Here is an 18,907-nt window from a genome sequence, read left to right on the forward strand (position 1 = left end):
TTGGAGGGCGAAGAATATAAATTGGTCACAAATACCATCAAGATAAACACGTTGAAGTGGTCACACGCCTATTTTATATATATATATATATATAGAAAATTGAATGATATAATAATAGAAGCCACGTGTACAGTAGTAGCCAGCTAATTATTTATTCTAATGGTGGGCAGCAGCAAACACCCATTATCACGCGAATTTCAGAATCACCCACGAGAATCACTACTTTCGAATCAAAAAATTTAATTTTTTTTTTTTTTTTTTGTTTCCCCACATAATATACTCCAATTATTAAATAAAATAAATATCATCAAATAATTCCCCATTTCTACAATTAAATCACATTTTTTTCACCAACATAATTGGTTATCAAAATTTAAATTTAAATGTAAAATAACAAAATCCTACTTTTTTTTTTTTTCTTCATATAGTTGAAGTGTGATTTTTTCTTATGCTCCCTATATTTTATTCATATACATTACTAAGGGGCAAGCTATAATAATATTTCTAACATTTTAAAATTTTAAAATTTCATTACGTACATGTAATGATAATTACGAAATAAAAATTATATCGAGTCAATTTACAAATATGCATAACAGAGAATTAATTCAGAATTTCGAGTTTCTGTCGATGAGTTGTTCAGATTTCATGACAATGTGTGTGTTACATGTGACAATGAGTTGAAAACGGACATCATGACAGAAGCCTAAATCTCAAAGTTTGTCATGCATCCCGTGAGCATTAAGATATATCACAGTATGCGATCCCGCTTTTAGTAGAACGGGATGAAAAGAGATGTGACCGACTTTGTTTCTAAGTGTTTGGTATGTCAGCAGGTCAAGGTAGAGCATCAACGCTCAGACGTGCTACTTCAGTCATTACCAATTCCAGAGTGGAAGTGGGAACATATCACCAAGAATTTCGTGATATGACTGCCTAGGTCACGCGCAGGACATGATGTCATCGTGGTAATTGTTGACTGGCTTACCAAATCTATCCACTTCTTAACCATCAGGATGACTGACTCCTTCAACAAGTTAACAATAATATATATCTGGGAGATAGTCATATTACATTGAGTGTTAGTGACAGTAGTGTCCGATAGGGACCCCATGTTCACTTCTCAGTTCCCGATAAATGATTTTATTTATGATAAATGAATTTACTTAAATTAAGAGTTCCATTAGTCGTTTTTATAATTTATACCAACCTTCATTTTTGTATCAGTGAGTAGTGTGATATTCTTATTGGGGTAGTATAACTCACTCTTTCATTAACCATTTTAAATCAAAAGGACCAGAATCCAGAGTCCGATCCATAAGAGAGTTGCGAGTAGGACGTTCATTTTGTTTACTTTTAATTTATTTCTTTGGTTATTAATTGTTCTTTTAGAATGGTTATTCCTGTATGTTCTATTTGGTACTTTCAGTTATTGTGTAGGAAATGTAAACTTTAACTATTTATTTCACTTCCACACTAAATTTATAATTTGTTTCGTTTGGAGTTTTAGGCTCATTACACAAGACATGATGCTATCTGGATAATTATTAACCGCTTCACCAAGTCTTCTCATTTTTCGCCATCAAGATGACCGTCCTATTCGATAAGCTAGCAAGAATGTACATCCAGGAGATAGTTAGGTTACATGAAGTGACAGTGCCAGTAGTGTTCGATAGGGACCCTAGGTTCACTTCTCGATTCTTGTATCGTTTTCACTAAGTTATGGGAATAAAACTGTCCCTTAGTACTGCATTCCACCCTCAGACTGATGGACAATCAGAAAGGTCGATCCATACACTAGAGGATATGCTCTGAGCTTGTGTTCTTGATTTCGCGGGCAATTGAGACGATCATTTATCCCTGATAGAGTTCGCTTACAATAACAGCTACCAAGCAAATATTGACACAGCTCTGTACGAGGCGTTGTATGGCTTACAAAGTCTTTCCACTTCTTAGCTATCAGGATGACTGACTCTTTCAATAAGTTAGCAAGAATGTATATCCGGGAGATAGTCAGATTACATTGAGTGTTAGTGACAGTAGTATTCGATAGGGACCCCAGGTTCACTTATCGGTTTCCGATAAATGATTTTATTTATGATAAATGAATTTACTTAAATTAAGAGTTCCATTAGTTGTTTTTATAATTTATACCAACATTTATTTCTGTATCAGTGAGTAGCTTAATATTCTTATTGGGCTAGTATAACTCACTCTTTCATTAACCATTTCAAATCAAAAGGACCAGAATCCAGAGCTTGACCCATAAGAGGGTTGTAAGTAGGACGTTCAGTTTGTTTACTTTTAATTTATTTATTTAGTTATTACTTATTCTTTTAGAATGGTTATTCCTGTATGCTCTATTTGGTACTTTCAGTTATTGTGTAAGAAATATAAAGCTTAACTATTTATTTCACTTCCGCACTAAATTTATAATTTGTCTCGTCTAGAGTTTCGGGCTCATTATATAGGACATGATGTCATCTGGGTAATTATTGACTGCCTCACCAAGTCTTCCCATTTTTTTTCCATCAAAATGACCGTCTTATTCGATAAGCTAGCAAGAATGTACATCGGGGAGATAGTTAGGTTATATGGAGTGTCAGTGCCAGTAGTGTCTGATAGGGACCTTAGGTTCACTTCTCGATTTTAGTTTAGTTTTCACTAAGTTATGGGAACAAAATTGTTCCTTAGTACTGCATTCTACCCTCATACCGATGGACAATCAGAAAGGATGATCCATACACTAGAGGATATGCTCCGAGCTTGTATTCTTGATTTCGGGGGCCATTAGAATGATCATTTATCTCTGATAGAGTTCGCCTACAATAACTGCTACCAAGCAAATATTGACACGACTCTGTACGAGACGTTGTATGGCTGCCCATGCAGATTGCTGATCTATTATAAAGGAATAGGTGATAGAAGATTATTTGGCCCAGATATTGTAGAGGAGACTACAACCAAAATAATTAAGATCATGAAGATCATTCATACGGCTCAGAACAGATAGAAGATTTATGTGGATATTTAGAAGATGGATTTAGAATTTTAGAAAAGTGATCGGTTGTTCCTTAAGGTCAATCCTTTAAAAGGAATCAGTAGGTTTTGCAAGAAGGGAAAACTAAATCCCTGATTTGTTGGGTCATTTGAAATTTTAGACAGAATTTGCACCACCGCCTACAGACTGACACTACCTCCCGAACTTTTCAGGGTTCATAATGTGTTCCACGTATCCATGCTACGCAAGTACATCCCGAACCCCTCTCACGTCTTCATTCACGAGACTCTTTCATTTCAGGAGTTGTCCTACGAGGAAGTACCGGTCGATATTGTAGACCAAAAGAGCAGTGTACTCCGCAACTAAAAACTTCCCTTTGTTAAGGTCCTATGACAGAATCACACACCAGGAGAGACCACATGGGAGCTAGAATCAGACTTCGGAGTCCAGTGTCCCCAACTATTTGATTGAGTGAGAGAGAGACAAATTTAAAGGATCAAATTTTTTTTAAAGGGAGAGAGTTGTAATACCCTTGATTAATTAATTTTAATATAATTAAAATTAATATATAAATATAAATTTTTTTATTTAATATAAAAATGAAGAAAATTAAAGGGATAATAAAATTGAAAATAATTTTGGAAAAAATAAGTGAAAGTTTGGGTTATGTGATATTTTTTAAAAGAAAATCAGAAACTAGAGGTCAAAATATAATTTAAAAAAATTGGGCTACGTAGGATGTCCAGTCAGCATCCCCGACAGCTGGGGCGCGTCGTGTGGTAAGGGACGCTGACGCGGTGCCATGCGGGAGACCATGTTGGTGATCCGCATGGCAGTGATTGGCCAATTTAAATTCCTTTCCACGCACACGGACAGTCAGTATCCGTTCCCTCCTCAGATGCGATCGGACAGCCACGATTAAATACGATGAACGATTCAGATCTACTTTTTATTTAAATGTGATCAGACGGCTCAAATCAAATCACGATGAACGGCTCAGATTAAAAAGAGATGGATATAAATAACCCTTTTCACACCAAGTGCTAACCTTAGTCGTTAGACCCCTCCCCTCCCGGAGAAGAAGACCTAGTCACTGGGAAGGAAGTCAATCGCCGCTGTCGCTGCGCCAGAGCCAATTTCGATCGCCAAAAGAGGTAAAAAAATTTATCCTTTGCTTGAAATTCCATTTTAAATACATTCACGGCCAAATCGGAGCAAAAGAACCGGTGGATTGATCGAAAACTGCGGTAAAATCTGGCAGTACTGTCGCGAAAAAAAGTAAAAACCACCTCTGATGAAACCCTTTCTGATTCCTGTTATGTATAATTTTTCCACTATTATAATTTTCTTTCTCTACAGGTTGACCGAAGCAAAACACCCAACCGTGAATGTGAGCTGGCAGAGCCACCACACCGGAGAACTACGCTGCTAGTAAGTTTTATTTTTTTAACTTTTTTGGCCAACCGAGGTCCTTTAACGTATTTTTTCGCAAGAATTGATACAAAACTGGCCAAAAATAGCCGACCCGAGGCAAACCGCCGCCACGAATGATAGAGGCATCGCTGGAGCACGGCAGAGCCGCTGTGCTGAAATTTCAAAATTGGCCAAAAAGGGTTCTTAACATTGATTTTGGGATTTTTATAATATTTATAGGTACTTGAAGTGCATTTTAATTTCCAAAAAAAAATTCAGAGAACTCAAGGACCGTCAGTAAGCGCTGTTGAAAGTTTAGCATTTTGAATTTCAATTTGAGTAAGAATACCTCACCTTATTACCAGTTATAGAATTTAAGTTTAATTTTAAATAATATGGTATTTTGTAAAACTTAAAAAATATTTATAATTAGTTACATCTTACTAATGAAGCCGGAACCGGTTATTTATTTTTGTTTGTTATATTTAACTGATTGGTTGATTTTACAGTTTTCGAATGCATGATAATATATTGAAATTGGTATGATGATTGATTGTATTCATTTGATGCATATTTTAGGTGATTATGGTTGAATTGGAAAACTGAAAATTAAAGGTAAACAGAAAATTATTTGATTAAGTGGATGGATGAAACGGTAACCTTACTGGATATCCTGAGAGATGGTGGACAGACCGGGTAGATAGGGAATCCTACCGTGAACGTTGTCTCATACCGAACGGGGTATCGAAGTTTGGTAATTTGACCCTCATACCGGATAGGATATGGGGACTGCCCATTTCACCCTTATATTAGACGGGGTATTGAGGGATGGTATATTTTAGCGCTCATACTGGACGAAAAATGGGGATGGTCTGTTAATTAAAAATATAAAAAATATGGTTGAGGCGTAGTGGAGATATCTTTATGGAACCCAATGGATACCAGTAGGCTAATAAAAAGGAATGTTGTTGTTCCAACTGATTATATATAAAAGTATTATATGTGTTATGTTATTGACTCTATATATTATTTTTTGAAATCTCGTTACAGTAAATATATGGTAAATGATTTTATTTATGATAAACGAATTTATTTAAATTAAGAGCTCCATTAGTCGTTTTTATAATTTCTACCAACTTTTATTTATGTGTCGATAAATAGCGTGATACTCTTATTAGACTAGTATAACTCCCTCTTTCATTAACCATTTTTTATCAAAAGGATCAGGATCTAGAGTTTGATCCATAAGTGGGTTGCGAGTAGTACGTTCAGTTTGTTTACTTTTAATTTATTTATTTGGTTATTATTTATTTTTTTAGAATAGTTATCCCCGTATGCCCTATTTGGTGCTTTCAGTTATTGTGTAAGAAATGTAAACCTTAACTATTTATTTCACTTCTGCACTAAATTTATAATTTGTCTCATCTGGAGTTTCGGGCTCATTACACAGGATATGATGCCATATGGGTAATTGTTGATCACCTCACAAGTCTTCCCATTTCTTTGTCATTAAGATGACTGTCCCCTTCAATAAGCTAGTAAGAACGTATATTCGTGAGATAGGTAGGTTACATGGAGTGCCAGTTCCGGTAGTGTCCGATAGGGACCCTAGGTTCACTTTTCGCTTCTGGTCTAGTTTTCAGTAAGTCATGAGAACAAAACTGTCCCTTAGTACTATATTGCATCCTCAGGTCGATGGGCAATCAGAAATGATGATTCACATACTAGATGATATGCTCCGAGCCTGTGTTCTTGATTTCGGAGGCCATTGGGACGATTATTTATCCATAATAGAGTTCACCTATAATAACAGCTACCAAGCAAGTATTAGCACGGCTCCGTACGAGGCATTGTATAGCCGCCCATGCAGATTGCCGATCTATTAGAAAGAAGTGGGTGATAGAAGATTATTCGACTCAGATCTTATAGAGGAGACTACAGCCAAAATAGTTAAGATCAAGAAGAAGATTCAGACGACTAAAAATAGGCAAAAGAGTTATGCGGATACCTATAGGAGGGATTTAGAATTTGAGAAAGGTGATCGTATGTTCCTTAAGATTACTCATTTCAAAAGAAAATAATATCTCAGGTTTATTAGGCCAATTCAAATTTTAGACAGGATTGGCACCGTCGCTTACAAACTGGCATTGCCTCTAAAACCATTTAGGGTTCATAATGTATTCTATGTGTCAAAGCTACGTATGTACAACCTGGATCCATCTCACGTCCTGGCCCACGAGCCCTTTTTACTCCAGAAGGATTTGTTCTACGAGGAGATACCGATGGGTATTATGGACCGAAAGTAGTAGAGTACTCCGCAACCGAAAAATTTCCTTCATTAAGGTTCTATGGCAGAATCGCACACAGGGAGAAGCCACATGGGAGCTATAAGTAGACTTCAGAGCCCAGCGTCCACAACTATTTGATTGAATGGGAGAGAGGCAAATTTTAGAGAACAAATTTCTTTTAAGGAGGGGAAAGTTATAATACCCAAAAATTAATTTGAAATATTCAAATTTTTGTATGAAATTTAATTTTTAATTTTATAAATTATTATTTAATGTAAAATTAGAAAAAAATTGGTTGATGATGAAATTAAAAATAATTTTTGGAGAAATGGGTAGAAATTTGGGTTCTGAGAGTTCTTTTGAAAGCAAAATCGAAAACTTGAGGTCAAAATGAAATTTAGAAAAAAATGTGCCATGTAGGACGCCCAGTCATTAGCCCCGACGAACAGAAGTGCGCCGCATGGCAAGGTATGCTGACACAATGCCATGTGGGAGACCATGCTAGCAATCTGTGTGTCCGTAATTAGACGGTCCAGATTTCTTCCTGCGTGCATGGACGGTCCGGATCCGTTCTCTCCTCAAACGCAATCGGATGGTCGCGATTAAATGCAATTAACGGTCTAAATCTACTTTCTTTTTGAATGCGATCGGATGATTTAGATTAAATTGCGATGAACAGTTCAGATTCACTTCCTATTTAAACGTGTTCGGACGGTTTAGATCAAATGCGATGGAAGACCCATATTAAAAAGACCCTATTCACATCAAACTCTAATCCTAACTATCAGACCCCCTCCTCCTGCGCCGAAGAAGAAGAGCCAGTCGCCGGGAAGGGAGCCAACTTCCGTCTACCGCTGCACCGGAGCCACTTCTGACTGTCAAAGGAGGTAAAAAAAATTCATTCGCTCAAAATTCAATTTTAAACACTCCTATAGTCAAATCAGAGCAAAAGGACATGCGGATAAGCCAAAAATCGCGGGTAAAACTCGACGGCACTACCGCAGAAAAAAGCAAAAATTACCTCCGATGATGTCTTTGCTGATTCTCATTTCATATAATTTTTTGACCATTGTAATTATCATTCATTTTTCTATAGGCTGACCGAAGCAAAACACCTAACCGCGACGGTGTGCCGATAGAGTCGCCCCACCGAAAAACTCTGCTGCCGATAAGCTTCAATTTTTCACCTTTTTTAGCCAATCGATGCCTCTTAACGTGTTTTCTAACAGTGATGGGTACAAAACTGGCCGAAATCAACTGAAACTGACCTGAGGTAAACCGCCAATGTGGGCAGCAGTGCTGTTGCCAAAGCACGATAGAGCCGCCGTGCCGAAATTCCAGAATTGGCCAAAAAGGGTTTTTAACACTTTTTTATTTTATTTTTAGGCTATTTTTAAGTCTTTGAAGTGTGTTTTAATCTTCGAAGAAAAATTCAGAAAACTCGAAGACCACTAGTAGGTGTAGCTAAAAGTTTAGCAATTCGGACATCAATTTGAGTTAAAATCTCTCACTCTATTTCTTGCTATGGAATTGAAGTTTAATTTTAAATAATATAGTATTTTGTATAAATTACAAAATAACCACAATTATTTTTATTGGATATCGTGAGAGATGGTAGACGAACTCGGTACATAGGGAATCCTACCGTGAACGTTACTTCATACCGGGCAGGGTATCAAGAATTAATAATTTGGCGCTCATACCGGATTGGGTATGGGGACAACCCGTTTTACTCTCATATTGAATGAGATATTGAACGATGGTATTTCTTAGCGCTCATACCGGACATGGTATCGAGAATTGGTAATTTGGCGCTCATACCGGATTGGGTATGGGGACAACCCGTTTTACTCTCATACTGAATGGGGTATTGAGCGATGGTATTTCTTAGCGCTCATACCGGACAGGGTATTGGAACGGTCCGTTAGTTGAAAATGTTAAAAAAGAGTTCACGCGTAATGGGGACATCTCTATGGACTCCCATAAATATCAGTAGGTCGATAAATGAGAAAATTTTTATTCCGACTGATTGAATATGAAATTATAATATTGTTTATGTTATTGACTCTATATGTCAACTTTGAAAATCTCGCTACGGTAAGTATGCGGTAAATGATTTTATTTATGATAAACGAATTTTACTTAAATTAAGACTTTCATTAGTTATTTTTATGATTTCTAACAATATTAATTTTCGTGTCAGTTAATAGCGTGATATTCTTACTGGGTTAGTATAGCTCACCATTTCATATTAAGAGAACCAATATCCAGAGCTCGCTTTTAAAAAGGGTTGCGAGTAGGACATTCAGTTTGTTTGTTTTTTATTTATTTTTTTTATTATTAATTATATTTTTAGAAATGTCAGTCCTGTAACCCTATTGAGTATTCTGAATTATTGTGTAAGGAATGTAATCTCTAGTTTATTATTTCGCTTCCGCGTTCAATTCACAATTTATTTTTTTTTCAAGTTCATGGGCCGTTAAATAGTTAGTGATAAATATGACAGTGCCGAATAAAAATGATTACAATTGAAGGCTTTAAGATTTTGTTTCACGATAATAGTGAAATTTCGTTTAAGTACCTGAAATTTTTTGATTAATAACTATAAATAAAGAAAATTTGTAAATATGTAAGATCAATAGTTTGTCAAAGTAAAAATAATAAATATTTACAGTAATTTATGCTCAGAGATAAGTATGCTATTTTATAGTTTATTTATTTATTTTTATTTAAAACATATAAAAATTAGAATTTAATTTGAATGTAGTTATAAAAATAATAACAATTAATTTTAATACTAAAACTTACTTTTAGTAGTTAATTTTTCGAAATTTACGAACTTTGAAAATATTATTAAAACTGTGATTTAATTATTTTACCTAAATAAAAATATTAAAACCATCTCTTCTGTTATCAGAACATTTAAAGAAAGAAAATATTTTCCTCAAAAAAATTAAAAAAAAAATAAAGTAAAACACTATTGTCGAGGTGAAACTTCTCGCGATACGATAATTTCGCCGACGTTGTTGGAGTGAGTTAACTCGCGAGAGAGAGGAGATGATAAGAGAAGACAGTGTCCCAGCTGGCAGAGGGAGAAGAGAGTGCGCTAGATTCGAGCGTAGGGCCTCTACTTCACGTGCCACCACACCTTCAACGTTATGCGCAAAACAGGACGGCCACGTGTCGTTTTCTGGTTTCAAATGCCACCTAGCATAACACGTGGCACAATTCCCAAACTTTTAACTCTGAGGGAGTGGGGCCCACCTTATTGTTCTCTTTCTTCGAACTGGGTCAGGTGAATGACCCCTTCTCTTTTGTATTTCCTCCTGCTCACTCTTCCGGGTCGAGACAAACTCGAACAAGTAGTACAAACTTGTCTTTTTCTTTTTCTTTTTAATTGAAATTCAGAATTAAATTAAATTAAATTAAACTTGATATTAAAATTTTATTTTTTTCGTATTTATCTAAAAAATGATTTAATTAAATGAATTTAGACATATTAGGTAAATCAAGTCATTTTTCGAGATATAATTATTCACAGTTAGTTCGTATATTTTAATTTTTTAATTTCATAAATAAATTCCACTCTGTATCTAAGTGGTTTCTTTAAATCTTAATCCAATAATAATTTAAAAAACAAAGAATAACGTATTAAACGGATAAAATTAAAATGATACATTATCCATAATTAAAATATTAATAAAAACTGAAATTTGTAAAATTACGAAAATATCCACAGAGCCAAGGAATGAACATGCCGCGGAATTAATAACAAATTAGAAAGCCCAAAAAATTTAAGTGGTAATTCTACCAAAAATGGAGGGGTATTTTGGATATTTCATCAAACTTTTGAAAAATGAGAGAGAGAGAGAGAGAGAGCCCTATCCATTGTACAGCCCAACCTTTATTAAAGCAGACCAAAATCATCGCACCAGGAAACTCAAAACAACCCAAAAAATCCCAAAACGAGAAAATCGCCATAGCCGAAAAGGGTATTTGCTTCTACTCACAAATTCGTCTTCAATGGCGGCAAGTAAGAGTTACTACGCACGGCCAAGCTACCGTTTTCTCCCCAGCGACCAGCATCACCACTCGTCGATCTCCACCGACTCGGGTTTCGAACTCGATGAGTCGGATCTCTACAACTCCGGCTCTGCCCGGCCGAACTCCCCCGATGTTCGCAAGCCCGTTTCCAGCTCTCGGATCGGGAAGAAGCCGTCTGGAAAAAGAGTAGAGTCCGCGGGCGATCGGATCGGGGCGACTCCGTCGTCGTTGCCAGTCAACATACCGGACTGGTCGAAGATATTGAGAAACGAATACCGCGAGAATCGGAGAACGAATGACGACGACTACGATGACGTCGACGGCGAGGATTACTACGAAGGCGGCGTGCGGGTGCCGCCTCACGAGTTTTTGGCACGGCAGATGGCGAGGGCGGGGATCTTGTCGTTCTCGGTGCACGAAGGCATAGGGAGGACTTTGAAAGGAAGAGATCTGAGTAGGGTCAGAAATGCAATTTTTGAGAAAACTGGGTTCCAAGACTAATTGTTTTTTTTTTTCAAAAGGTTCAGTTCTCTCTCTCTCTCTCTGTTTCTTTTTTTGGCCCTTTGTGTTTAAGAATAGCGGGAATAACTAAACTTCTGCGGCATTATATGGAAATTTTATCCAAAAATTTTGTTTTTTCCCTTTTAATAGTTAGCTTTTTTTTCTTTTCTTTTCTTTTCTTTTCTCTTCTTACTGTGATATGATCAAGAGAGGATTATGATTATGTAATTCTAACTTATAGATTGTATTGTATCTTGAATTTTGGCAATGAAATATGAATTAATTTTTGTTTTCATTTTCATAATTCCATGATTCGGAAATTTGGATTGAATTTATGATCTCACTACTGTCAATGATATCAAACTTGGAAGGATGAAGTTGAAATGGGTGGAGAGGGGAAGTTGGTTGGGTCATGTTTGGGAAGGAAGAAAATTGAAAAGAAAATTGTGAAAGAGAGAGTTTATTTGGTGGGGTTGTTGAAAAAAATAATAAAAATAAAGGAGAGCCTAATAATAAATCAACTTGATAATGACCTTAACAATTTTTACAATACGTCAGATCATCATAAAAATATAAAATATCATGGTATTTCTTTACATTAAATATTTAATAATTTTACATATAATATCCACACCATAAATTAATTTTTTAAAAAATAAAAATAAATATAAATATATAAATATATAATTTTTAATTTTATAAATTTTTATTTTATATAAAATTATGAAAAAAATAAGTTGAGGAGAAAATTGAAAACAATTTTAGTATAAATAGGTGAAAATTTGGATTCGATAGTATTTTTGAAAGAAAAATTGAAAATTATATGTTAAAACGTAATTTAAGAAAAATTTAGGTCCGGATTTGTTCTGCACGCATGGAAGGTCCAGATTCGCTTTCTCTACAGGCGCAATCGGATGGTCGTGATTAAACGCAATGAACAGTCAAATTTTGTTTTCTCTTCAAATGTGATCGGACAGTACAGCTCATATCGCGATGTACAGTGCATATTCATTTTTTTTTAAAACGCGATGGACAACGCATATTAAATGGAGATAGACATAAATATCTCACTTCACACTGAACCTTAACCCTAGTTACAAGCCCCCCACCGGAGAAGAATAACCAGTCGCTGGAGAAGGGAGCCGACCGCCGCCTGTCGCAACGCTGGAGCCACCTTCGACCGCCAAAAGAGGTAAAAATTTTCTCATTCGCTCGAAATTTGATTTTAAACACTCCCATGACCACATCGGAGGAAAAAGACAGGCATATGAGATGGAAACCGTGAATAAAGTTTGGCGGGTGCTGCCGTGGGAAAAACCAAAAGCCGTATCTGATGAGCTTCTTCCCGATTTCCGTTTCGTGTGATTTTTTCATCATTATAATCACAGTTTTGTTTCCTACAGGTTAACCAACGGAAAATGTCCAACCGCGAAAGTGAGCCGGTGGAGCCGCCGCACCATAAAATCTCGCCGCCGGTGAGTTTTTTTTTTTTTTTGATTTTTTTCAGCTAACGGAGACCCCTTAACATATTCTCTCATAGGAACGAGTATAAAACTAGCCAAAAATGACCAGTCTGAAGCAAATAACTGTCATGTTGAAATTTTAAAATTTGCCGAAAAATATTTTTAACACCGATTTTAAATTTTTTAAGGTATTTATAGGTACTAAAAGCATATTTTAATCTTTAAAAAAATTGAGAAAATTCGGGGATCATCATCATGCGCAGCTAAAAGTTTAGTGTTTCAAACACCGATTCGAATATGAATCCCTCACCTTATTCCCTATTATGGAATTGAAGTTTAAGTATAAATAACACGGTATTTTGCGTAATTTAAAAAATATTGATAATTAATTACATGTTACTAATTGAGTTAGAACCGGTTATTTATTACTGTTTGTCATATTTTAACTGATTGTTTAATTTTACAATTTCGAATGCATGATAATACACTGTAAGTGGTAAGATAATTCGGTTATGTTTATTTTATGCATATATTAGTTGTTTTGCGTAATTTACAGTTAAATTGTGAAAGTAAAAATTAAATGTAAACAGAAAATTGCTTAATTAAGTGAATAGATGAATAGTAACCTTATTGAATATCCTGAAAGATGATGAACGGATCGGGTACATAGAAAATCCTACCGTGAACGTTGTCTCGTAGTGGACGGGGTATCGATGATTGATATTTTTGACACTCATACCGGATTTGGGTAATGGCCCGTTTCACCATAATACCGGACGACATATTGATTGATGGTATTTTGGCGCTCATACCGGACGGGATATGAGGACGGCCCGTTTCATTATCATACCGGACGGAGTGTTAATGGATGATACTTTTGGTGCTCGTATTGGACGGGGTATGTGGACGACTGGTTAGTTGATAATGTTGAATGATAGTTTACGCGTAGTGGGAACATCCCTATGAACCTTCATGGATACGAGTAGGTAGATAAAAAGATAAAGTTATTGTTATGGCTAATTGAATATGAGATTATGATATTGATTATGTTATTGTCTTTATAGGTCAGTTTTAGAAATCTCACTATGGTAAATATGCGGTAAATGATTTTATTTATGATAAATGAATTTACTTAAATTAAGAACTTCATTAGTTGTTTTTGTAATTTTTACCAACTTTCATTTATATATCGTTGAGTAGTGTGATTTTCTTATTAGGATAGTGTAACTCACTGTTTCATTAATTATTTAATATCAAAATGACCAATATCCAAATCTCGATTCACAAGAAGATTGCGAATATAATGTCCAGTTGTTTACTTTCTATTTATTTCTTTAATTTTTCGTTTGTTATTTTAAAATGATAATTCTCGTAACTATATTTAGTATTTTGAATTATTGTGTAAGTAATGTAAATTGTAATATTATTATTTCGCTTACGCATTTAATTTATAGTATATTTTCTTTTAAGTTATGGCCTGTTACATTACAAGTATACAATATACTAAAAATTAAATTATAATAAAATTAAATTCAATACGGATAAACATATATATATATATACATAAATATATGTTTATTGGGTGTTGGAAGTGGTTTGTCAAGATAGCCCTCGTAAAATTTTAAATTCTATGCTATACAATACAAAATTATTAAAATTTCATATGTATATAATAAATTCACCACTAAAATCTTAAAAAATAAAATATGTTAATTTAAAGGTTATGCTAATGCCACTTTAACATTTAATGCCATTTTTTTTTTTTTTTAATATAAAAATTATGCCTTGGATCTGGCAGCTAAAAGATATGGCACAGATTAGGGGTTTAAATATTGTATTATCCAAAGCTGGTGTTAATTATTGTATTTAAATCCTTAAATTTTTGTGAATAATCACAAACTTTAATTTTAATTTCATTGAGTTAATATATATATATATATATAAAGAAATTATTAGTAGCAACTTGCTTTCGGTTTGTTTATGGGGAACTTGCTTTGTTGATTGCTATAAAGCATTGCAAATCTCCATGCAAAAAGCATCAATTAGTGATTTAACTTTGGATTATTAAATTAGCTAAAGTGGTAGCATGCCATTCATTCTCTCTACAAATTGTAGGATTCCAAGATTAAATGAGTTTAAATTGAAATACCATATAATAATGACATAAAAAATTAATCTTTCTAATTTAAATAAATATTATTTGTTATTATTTTCAATGGTGTTGTGTGTATATATATATATATAACATCTAAAGGAATTTATGGGTCATAATATAAAAATAATCAAATTCCATTCCTAATTATAAAATAATTTAGACATTATAATATAATCATTACACTAAATTATAAAATCCAATAATTTTTTCGAAGAAAGAAAATAATTGAAGGTAACGCCCGTCTAATTGGGAATAAAATAAAATAAAGCTGAAGAGATAAATAAGACAATTTTGAAGCATATTGGAAGAAAAATCCTGAACCGTTAGATTAACTTTTTTTTGGTGGGGTCCAGTGGGTAGGAACGATTAGTTTACTGATTTTTATTTTAATTAATCAATCAATCATCCACCGCTTACCAGCCTGTGGCGTTTTGTTTACGTTCGCCCGTCGTTTTCGTCGTCCCGTCTCTTTCTCGGTTTATGGCGACATGGGAATATGTAAAATGTCTTATCAGTGTCGACACTGATAAGCTCACCCGACTGTCATTTAATTTTTTTCTTTTTCTTTTGGTGACGCCAAGGTCGAGTAAAGTCGTGTGATGACGTGCGAGCAGGACAGTAGGGCCCACATCAAGTGGGACTAAAATCATAAACTGTGGGCTCAGCCCATAAATGAAGAAAAGAGAATACGTACTCTGTGGGCTTCACTTTAAGTTTTTTTTTTTTTCCTTTAATTTTATAAATTGTTATAAAAAAGAATAATCTAAAAATTAAATATACCTATAAACTATAAGTCATTTAAAAAATAGATAAATAAAAAATTCATCCAAACAGAGCCTTGTTGAATTTGGGCAAGAGTATAGTCTTAATAATTGAAGGTCATTGATTTGATAATAAATGAAAATTAACACATAAAGTTATTCATGAGATGGACGTATCCCCCAAAAAAAAAAAAAAAAAATTGGAGGACCATTTTGAAGGCAATGTACATTTGTCAATTTTCAAAATTTGTTGTCATTTATATCCATATGAATATTTTATATTTTTTTTTATTGTTCTCATTGTTTTTAAAAATATTTAATTTATAAAGTGAGTTTCAAAGTATATTACAAGATTGAAATAATTTTATATTTTTTATATTTTTTAAAAATTTATTGATAGTATATGTAATGGCCCAAATTCTCATTTAGAGTTATGACCATTCGTAAACTAAATTATGATATAATAATTTATAAAAATATTTAGCACAATAAATTTTAAAATAATAAAAAGTACATACCTTTCATATTTAGTTCAAAATATCTAATATTCATGAAGCATGCCTAAACTCTAAAATAAATACTTACTAAAAATGAAACAATTAATATTAAGTACTATTCGAATTAAAATAAAAATTAAACAATCTCCTAATAAATTTCTCATTGTTTAGGAGTGGGGTTGTGAATATTCTGATCTCAAATAAATGAATAATAAATATGGTTAGTTTAATATACTCACTAAGCATGTAAATACCAACAAATAATAAGATAATATATCCAAGTTTGTAGAAAACATAAAACTACCGACATAAATGATTAAAAACACTTTTTTCTTTAATTCATAAAATATTTGGTATCTATACCATAATTTATTAAACAAACCTTATAAATCAGTTTATTCAATAAACATTCAGAATTTATTTTTTCAATACTACAACTCAATGTATAAATAATTTAATAAATAACATAATTCAGTATTCAGTATCACAATTTAAATGGTAAGTAGTTTAGAAGATATTAGTTAAATATTTAAGTATCGTAAACTTTACTAATAACTTTCTATTCATTCATATTAGTTTATATCTTATTAAAAATAGTTTCACTACACGATATCATTTTCTCATGTATCAACGAAAGCAGTAAAAATCTCTTGTATCACGTGAATATATCACAATTTAAACTTGTATTCAACCCTTATAATGAGGAGTCATTTATAAATTAATAAAATTCTCTAATATTTGTTCCTTTATGAAAATTTTTCCTATTAACAAGTGTTTTAACTCAGCTGTTTTCTCTAACTAGACAAATCTAAAAAAGAAATTTGTATTCAAGAGATCCCGGTAGTCCGAGACTTCTCAGATGTGTTCCCAGATAAAATACCTGGACTGTTACTAGATAGAGAAGTTTAATTCATCATAGACCTTCAGCCAGATACCCAGTCTATTTCGGTCGGCCCTTACTGCATGAGTCGTGTTGAGATGGAGGAGTTGATGAAACATATCAAGGAATTGCAGGATAGTGGATTCATCGGGCATAGTATGTCCCATTGGGGTGCCGAAATCACATTTGCAAGGAAGGGGGATAGGACGTCAAAGTTATGTATTGACTACAGATGACTGAACAAGGTCACGATCAACAACAAGTACCCCCTCCCCATGATCGATGACCTTTTTTTATCATTTGCAGGGTGTCAAAGTCTTCTCCAAAATAAACTTGCATTCAGGTTACCATTAAGTAAAGATAAAGACTGAAAACATTCCCAAAACAGATTTTCGGATCAGGTACAGACACTATGAATTATTGGTCATGCCATTTGGACTAATTAACGTACCAACCATCTTCATGGATTTGATGAACAGGATTTTCAGACAATTATTGGATTAGTTCGTCATTATATTTATTGATGATATTCTGATCTATTCAAAAAGCAAATAGGAGCACGCTCACCATCTGACTCAGATTTTACAGGTTCTTAAAAAAAAGAACTTGTGTGGAAAGCTGAGCAAGTGTGGGATCTAGCTCGAGTAGACTACATTCCTATGGCACATCATATCAAGTGATGGAGTGTCAGTGAAACCCGAAAAGGTTGAGGAAGTATGAGAAAAATAACCTCAATCAACGAGATTCGTAGTTTTCTGGGAAGGATAAATTATTACCGCAGGTTTGTGGAAGGATTTTCTAGTGTAGCTGCTCATTTGACTCAACTCACAAAGAAGAACATCAAGTTCGAGTGGAACGAGGACTGTGAAATGAGTTTTTTAAAACTAAAGAAGCGTTTGACTACCGCACTGTGTTGCTTTTGCCGAGCGGGACATGTGGATATACAATTTATAGTGATATCTTCTACCTAAGGTTGAGTTATGTTCTGATGCAGTATGGAAATGTCATAACCTTTGAGTTCAGGCAGTTGAAGAGTCATGAGAAAAACTATCACACCAATGACTTGGAACTTGCCATGATTATCCACGCTTTGAAGACTTGACGCCATTACTTGTATGAGGAGACCTTTCAGATTTATACCTATCATAAGAGCTTAAAATATATATTCACTCAAAAAGATCTCAACGTGCGTAAGAGAAGATGGATATAACTTCTCAATGACTATGATTACAACATCTTGTATCACCCGGATAAAGATAACGTGATAGCCGATGCACTGAGCAGAAAAAGTGCAAGTATATTAGCTCACCTAATGGTTTCAGAATGCAGGGCAATAGGGGCCACACAACAGGTACAGCTTCAGGACCTGAAGAGAGTAACATATTTGGCTCACCTGACTGTTCAACCTTAGTTGATCCAAAAAATAAAGGAAGCTCAATCCGCCGAGTCCACCCTGGCAGCCCTTAAGAAAGATGCAGAATAGGGACTTTATTCAGGATTTCGAGTCTATACCGATGGGTTACTTAGATTTCATAACAGGGTATGTGTTTCAGGCGACAATGAGCTGAAAAGGGACATCATGACAGGGGCTCATAGCTTAAAATTTGTCATGCATCCTATAAGCACTAAGATAAATCAAAATATGCGACCCCGATTTTGGTAGAACATGATGAAAAGAGATGTGGCCGAACAAGATGACATCAAAATATGTTTCTAAGTATTTGGTATGTCAGCAAGTTAAAGTAGATCATCAATGTCTAGCCGGACTACTTCAACCATTACCAATTTCAGAGTGAAAGTGGGAACATATCACAATAGATTTTGTGATAGAATTGTCTCGGGCACGTTGGGATATGATGTCATTTAAGTAATTGTTGACTGAATCATCAAGTCTTCCCACTTCT

At 34.2% G+C, this 18,907-nt stretch overlaps 1 protein-coding gene across 1 annotated transcript; it reads left to right on the top strand.

Annotated features, from left to right (window-relative positions):
- The first annotated feature begins 10,618 nt into the window (after positions 1-10,618).
- On the top strand, positions 10,619-11,542 carry LOC110806456 (protein S40-4-like). Its single transcript, XM_022031330.2, has one exon. The coding sequence runs from the start codon at positions 10,726-10,728 to the stop codon at positions 11,245-11,247; it is 522 nt and encodes a 173-aa protein (XP_021887022.1). The 5' UTR covers positions 10,619-10,725; the 3' UTR covers positions 11,248-11,542.
- Positions 11,543-18,907: the final 7,365 nt, after the last annotated feature.

Source organism: Carica papaya, chromosome 2 (assembly GCF_054855325.1).
Source record: "Carica papaya isolate Zhongbai chromosome 2, ASM5485532v1, whole genome shotgun sequence".
Taxonomy (NCBI): domain Eukaryota; kingdom Viridiplantae; phylum Streptophyta; class Magnoliopsida; order Brassicales; family Caricaceae; genus Carica; species Carica papaya.